The sequence below is a fragment of the Rhagoletis pomonella genome, unplaced genomic scaffold (assembly GCF_013731165.1).
Source record: "Rhagoletis pomonella isolate Grant_MI unplaced genomic scaffold, Rhpom_1.0 Rhpom_scaffold_00003, whole genome shotgun sequence".
In the NCBI taxonomy this organism is placed as follows: domain Eukaryota; kingdom Metazoa; phylum Arthropoda; class Insecta; order Diptera; family Tephritidae; genus Rhagoletis; species Rhagoletis pomonella.
Genome location: NW_023458557.1, coordinates 27,342,523 through 27,349,427, shown reverse-complemented (window position 1 = coordinate 27,349,427; position 6,905 = coordinate 27,342,523). Strand labels below are relative to the sequence as shown.

General features: G+C 39.0%; 2 protein-coding genes across 2 annotated transcripts; one reads left to right on the top strand and one right to left on the bottom strand.

Annotated features, from left to right (window-relative positions):
* Positions 1-11: 11 nt before the first annotated feature.
* On the top strand, positions 12-1,691 carry LOC118735104 (putative nuclease HARBI1). The gene is made up of 3 exons (XM_036464722.1): positions 12-730; positions 801-945; positions 1,003-1,691. The coding sequence occupies exons 1-3, from the start codon at positions 350-352 to the stop codon at positions 1,185-1,187; spliced, it is 711 nt and encodes a 236-aa protein (XP_036320615.1). The 5' UTR covers positions 12-349; the 3' UTR covers positions 1,188-1,691.
* Positions 1,692-1,793: 102 nt separating this feature from the next.
* On the bottom strand, positions 1,794-2,656 carry LOC118735105. Its single transcript, XM_036464723.1, has 2 exons — positions 2,397-2,656; positions 1,794-2,342 (listed from the first exon to the last, which is right to left on the bottom strand). The coding sequence occupies exons 1-2, from the start codon at positions 2,586-2,588 to the stop codon at positions 2,145-2,147; spliced, it is 390 nt and encodes a 129-aa protein (XP_036320616.1). The 5' UTR covers positions 2,589-2,656; the 3' UTR covers positions 1,794-2,144.
* Between the last annotated feature and the right edge of the window lie 4,249 nt (positions 2,657-6,905).

Below are 6,905 nucleotides of genomic sequence, written 5' to 3'. Positions count from 1 at the left end.
ATTGATACCGACGGATGCACTGCGTTGCCTCTTGTGAACTGTATTGCTAACATAATCAGCTGTGCTTATATGTGTGAAGGATTTTTGTTAAAATTGGTGAAATTTATTGCAAATATTAAATGGATTCTGTGGCTTTTTTTATTGATTTCGATGAAAACACCAGGAGTGATATGCGACGGACTAGAAGGAAAGTCAGGGATAATGTTGTGAATGTATTGGAGTTGCCGGATGAGGTGTGAGTAAATTTTTTGAAGTCTTTATTTCATTCTAACATGTGAGTTCCTTATTCAGATTTGTAAAACAGTTCCGGCTTAACAAGTTAGCATTCAAGTACGTTTTAGAAATATTAATGCAGAAATTGCCTCCAGTTCGAAGATCATGTTCCATAACACCAGAGCTTAAATTAGCTTGTTTAAGGTTTTTAGCTGAAGAGGGCTATCAGAATGGTACTGGCCAAGATTTTAATATTGTCTTGGCACAATCCACATACTCTGTAGTACGCTCTGATGTACAAAACATCTCAGAAGCCACTTTATGTCCCAGATGGATTACTTTAGCAATGACAGACAATGAAAAACTTGAAGCGAAAAGATATTTTTTCGAAAAAACTAGAATTCCTGGAATTGTCATGTGTGTTGACGGTACTCACATTAAAATTCTTAAACCAGCTGCAGGCAATGCACACCTTTATTATAATCGGAAAGGATATTACAGTGTTAATGCAATGATAGTAAGAACTAAATGAGTCTGAACTTCTTCAATTTATTATTTATTGATATTCTTTTATTTTGCATTTTCAGATATGTGACCATAAGCAAAGAATAAGGTATGCGAACAGTAGGTATGCAGGTGCAAGTCACGATTCCTTTATTTGGGAAAATAGTGATGCTTCCACCTACTTCCACGCGCAGTATGAAAATGGAGACAGAAGCACAAGACTGCTAGGTACAAAAAAAAACGAATAATCAAGGTGCGTATTTTAACTGTAATGATCTTCCATAGGTGACTCTGGATATCCACTGTTACCCTGGCTTATAACACCCTTTCGAACTGCAGGCGTTGATATTCCAGAAAGCAGATTTAATAAAAGCCATAGTAAAGGCCGTAATATTGTAAGAACTGGTGCCGATGTCTCCTTTCTGCTCGCCAACTACATTATGCTCCTGAGAAAGTGGTTCAAATTGTAAACGATGTGGCAGCACTTCACAACATTCGAATACATTATAATATTTCCGACGAATACCAGGAGGAAGTCTACGAACCCGATGAATATGTAGGCGAACCTGTACAACCTCAACGATATACAAATGAAGCAACTCAAATTCGCAATGAGATGTTACGTAGCGTTTTGTAAAATAAAACTATTTAGTATCACAAAATCCATTTTCATACATATTTCTTAATATTTAAGTAAAAAGCCTTCCTGGCAAAGTGTTGCACAACGTTGTCTACACACTAAGGATGTAGATAAAAGTAAAATCATATCACTTCATTGGTTAACATACACAGTATTTTCAAAAAACAAAAAAAACTTAAATAATAAAGCCCTCCTGTTCAGAAAGTATTCAGGCACTACAGTCATAAAAAAAAATCCAATATAAAATAAAAACAAATCTCATAAAAAAATTGTCAGGTCCCACTTATTTTAAGAATTAAGGTGTCTGTTGACGTTATTTAACTCAATATTTAAAAGTTCCCTTTTTAATCTTAATTTTTCTATAGCAGCCTTTTCCATCACAGCGTTATGTCTTTTAATCTCTTCAAGAGTATTCTGAAGAATTTCATTATTTTTCTTTTTTTGGTCGCCTAGCCTCTCTACTGATCTATTCAGTCTTTTTAAATGGTCCCTCATGTGTTGAAAATATTCCTGTTGGTTCTCAACAGCCTCAGACACTTTTTCGTACAGTCTTTCTTGAACCCCTATTTGCTTCTCTAATAAATCGAATTGCTCGGGTCTCTTTTTTCTTCTTTGGTTAGAAATATTTTGGTCATTCTCAATATTTACGTCTTCATGAGCTTCAATACCATCGTAATCTCTCCGAGTAGGTGGAGAAGTGTCCTCAGATATTCTCTCCTGCGGTACATCTCTCGTAGCAGAAGCTTTCATCTGTGGAACATTTCTCGATGTAGATGGAACTGCGTCATCATAATTTCTCCCCTGTGGCACTCCAAACTGTTTGGAGTTTACCACCAACGCAATCATTAAGACACACAAGGGTAGCAACTTCTTCTTCCATAGATGTTAAGGGAATTTCCCTATTTTCTTCTCCACCAGTCGCTTGTAGCTCACTTTTGTTATGCGTGAGCTTCTTCTTTATCGCCGATTTATAGTCCGACCAAACCTGTGGTTCAAACTTAGTGAATAATATAGTTTAGCTTTTCAACATTTCGCAAACCTTTTTCCATTCGGCAATGGTTTTTGATGGCGGTCCAATCGAATTCAACTCCTCTCGCACACTTTCCCAAAATCTTTCTACCAAATCAGGTGCATTTTTAGTAAAAATTTTTGCTATGTCCGGATGCTCCTTCATTTTGGAAACTAAACATTTAAATTGCTCCCTGGTCGTTGTACGCTTCCTAAAACACATAATACGGTAGACAAACGGGCTCGATTATTTGCATAACCAGCTTTAATTTGCTTTAACTCATGCATTTTCCTCTTTAAAATGAGCATAAGCAGCCGAACAAATGCACGAAATTTTTGGGAATTAACTCGGATCCGGGGAATTTTCGATGACAACACTGGTAAAAACGGCCAGTTGTTGTCTTTTGTACAAGTAAGCAAACGAAGCAGCCGAGTTTCGCGTACGCGGTAGCCGAGTGGGGAGAGTTGCGAGCTACAAGCCTGTAGCTGCCAGGTTCGATACTCGGTTGGAGCGATTGCGAAAAATTTTTTGTTTTTATTATTTATTTTATATTTTTTTATTTTTTTTATTTATATATTTAATTTTACTTTATTTTATTTTCATTTGCTTTATTTTATATCACATTTCTTATTTTACTATTAGTTAATTTTAATTTTTAGAAATGAATTTTGTTAAAAATTCAGCAACAACTAACTGAAAGTAACGTAAAAAAAATATAGAACTTATAAAAAAAGAATGAAAAAGAAATAAAAAAAAAGTATACTGGCCGTGGGACTCGAACCCACGACCTTGCGGCTGGTTTATTTGCATTACTGCCGTCTGTAAGGGTAAAATTTTAATTTGCATTTATGCTTATTAATTCAAATTAATTTTCTCCGTCTGTCTACCATATAAGTTTGTGTTTTTTACAATATTACAATATTAAAGGGATAAATAATTGTGATTTTCTTACATTTTATTGCTATCCATCTTATCGTTTTTAGTATCCGCAGCACAATGGCGCGTGAATGAAGCTGAAATTAGTCAAGAACGTAAACCTACCGGTACGTAAACCCGAGTCAGCTGACACGATCTGTCTTACCAAAGCGCCATGTAAATGAAAACTCAACACCGCAGAATTTTTCTGTAGTTGTAGCCCGTAGCGCAGAGATCTGCGGAATTTAGATTTTTCCGTGGCAGCTGATTTCTCCTTCTTTAGATGGTTGTCACTTCGTCAGTTTTACAGATGGTAAAAAAGATATAAGTTCCTATTCAAAATATGTTTAAAATATTTGAAATTTACTATTGAATAAGGTTTTTGTTGAAAACTAAGTAGTTTATATTTAGCTAAAATCTATTAAAGCACGAAAAATTTTAGTTGAAAGGGTATGTTTATGAAAATGCATTGATGAGTGGCAACAGTGTAGTAAGCAACACTGAGGGCTCCAGTAATCGACAAAATTCTGCGTATACAGACTGCGTTTAAGTATACGTTCTGCGTTCTCGACTAATTTCAGCTTGACATATAGAGAAATTTGTACGAATCACGGATCGGATGCGTTTTCAATGATGCCACTTTTTTATTTCATTCGCAAACTGCATTAACCACTTTTGACTCATCCGCAAACTGCATTATCGAGCGTTTTCGATAATACCAAATTCTGTCAAAAGTGAGTAAAACTCCCACCGCAACCATCTGTCGGATACCATAATAGGCATGTATATATATGATATATATGTACATTGAAATTACCTCTAATTGGAATTTATCTTAAATACAACAAGTGATACGTTAGTAGTGAGATCACCAGTCAACGCAACCCTGGAATCCGACGACAGCCGAGCCAAAAGAATCGTATGGGCTGTTTTTGCTTACGCGTAAAAGCACATTTAGCGCATTTAGCTCTAAATGCTACTCTAAATGTACATTTATCCATACAAAATTCGTCACCTAAATGCAACTCCATTTTTGCATTAAGAATCTAAATGCTAAAGCAACCCTGTGATCTTCTAAAATTTCCACTATTCGAACATGGTTTAATGAGAAAAAGTGGCAACATTTGTTTCGTTTCCTAATTAAGTGCGGGATTTTTAATTGAAAGCACCAACCAATGAATATATACACAAACAAACGTTGGGTTGTGGTTAAAACAACTCAAGTTTTTGTATTGAATTTTTGGTCTAAAATTTATTTTTTTCCTTTTCAGTAGGGTTTTTTGCACATTATCTTCTGCGTGAGAATTGATCGTAATAGATACGGATCTGAATACGCGACTGGAACGCGGCTGTTTGTAAAAAGCACACGATTTCGAACTCGCGTAAATGTACATTTGCTAAATGCGATAGCATGAACCCTCTTCGAAAACATATGTTCGAAAGTGCTAAATGTTGCATTTTAAATGTAGCAAAAACGCTGCATTAGCAGAAACCACAAAGCACGATGAATGCCGTTACGAAGTAGGTCTCTTTTGGCGGAAAGACGACGTCAAGCTACCAGATAGTTACGACATGGCATAAAAGCGTCTGCTCAACATCGAGTCGCACATGAGACATGCAATTCGCCAGAAGCTACAAAAGAGAAATCGAGAAGTATATTAGCAAAGGTTACGAGAGGCAGCTCTCGGTGGAAGAAGCCAGCATAACCAAATCCACGACCTGGTATTTGCCCCATTTTGGTGTGGTGAACGCCCACAACGCGACACCAACCAATACGCATTTATATTATGACGTCAATGATATTCGGCGCTGCCTCTTCTCCGTGTTGCGCAGAATATGTAAAAAAAATACACAAATGCCAGCAAGTTCAGTTCCCAGCGACCAAAGGGTGTCGATGCCGTTATCAACAAAACATACGTTGATGACCTCGTGATCAGTTTCCAAGACGTCCAAGAGGCCGAAAAAACTATTCGGGAGGCAATTGGAATTAATTTGTGTCAACCCACAAATCTTAGCAAGCGAGACTAAATAGTGAGAAAGATATGCAGTTAACAGTTGTCAATATTGAGAAAAGAGCGACGGCCGACAAGGCATGTATAGGAACACTTCCTCAGATGCCTTCGAGTTTCACCTAAAATTTCTTAAAACACCTGCAGACATTCTGCGATGTGAACGGCCTCCAACGAAGAGAGAGTTACTAGGTATCGTAATGTCAATTTACGATCCTTTCGGTTTTTTGGCAAACATCACAATTGTTGCGAAATTGTTGATTCAGTTGACGTGGAAACAGAACATTATGTGGGATAAACAACTGTCGCATCCGCTGGCCAAGCAATGGAATGCTTGATGGACTAAATTTCAATATGTGAACTCATTCGCTGTACCTCGTTGTTATTCGAGTATGTTACCAAGCGCCGATAACGTCCAGCTGCACATCTTTGTCGACGCTAGTACAGACGCATACGCCGCCGTCGCCTATTTACTAGTCAGTCAGGGGGACGTGGTAGAAGTAGCACAGGTATGTGCGAGATCGAAATTCGCGCCGCTCAAACCGATGACAGTCCCACGCCTGGAACTGCAGGCAGCAGTCCTTAAAACTCTGTTAGAGCAAAACAACGAGATTCGCATTGACAGTACAACCTTTTGGAGCGATTCGCAGACCGTAATCCTCTGGATACGTTCTCACTCCCGAGCGTATAAGCCATTCGTGGCGCATAGGATTGTGGATATCCTGTCAGCAAAGACGGCGGAACAGTGGCGCTGGATACCCACAGCGTTGAACGTGGCAGATGATGCCACACGTGCGTACCGATACCTGAGCCGTCAATAAACAGCCATTGGCTACGTGGACCAGAGTTTCGGTATCAGCAAGAGGGACAATGGCCGCGAGAAACCATGCGGTCATCCGTCGAATGTGCCAACGAGGAGCTAACTAGCCGAAAGCTTCTCTGTACCGCAGGTGAGCCGTTAACCAACTTTACTAAATTTTATTTCTTTCTGACGCTAGTAAGACTCCTGTCCTGGGTATTGCGTTTTGTCAGCAATGCCAGGAGGGAAGTACGCAAAGAAGAACTGCAAGCCGACGAACTGACTGCCGCTGAAAAGCAAATATGCCGCATTGTACAACAACAAGCCTATCAAAACGAGATCGATCTGCTAAGAAGATTGCCCTGCCAAAGAATAGCTGCCTACATCCGCTAACGCCTTACTTAGACGAAGGTCTACTCCGAGTCTACGGAAGAATAGACGCAGCATACTGTCTACCATTTTCCGCACGCCGCCCGATTATTTTGCCGACAGACAATTATGTCACAAAATTAATTTTAGCTGAACACCACCGAAAACGACATCACCTTAACGAATGTTTGACGATAAACGAAATTCAACAACGATATTGGATCCCCGCCATTCGCAGAGTTGTGAAGTATGCCAAGAAATACTGCCCGACTTGTATATACGACAGAGCAAAACCAGCAGCACCATTGATGGGCCAGCTACCCAAAGACCGTCTAACGCCTTACGTCCGACCCTTCACATACAGCAGAGTTTACTACTGCGGTCCGTTCTACATTGCTACCGGGCGCAGAAGAGAAAAGCGATGGATTGCATTGTTTACATGCTTGA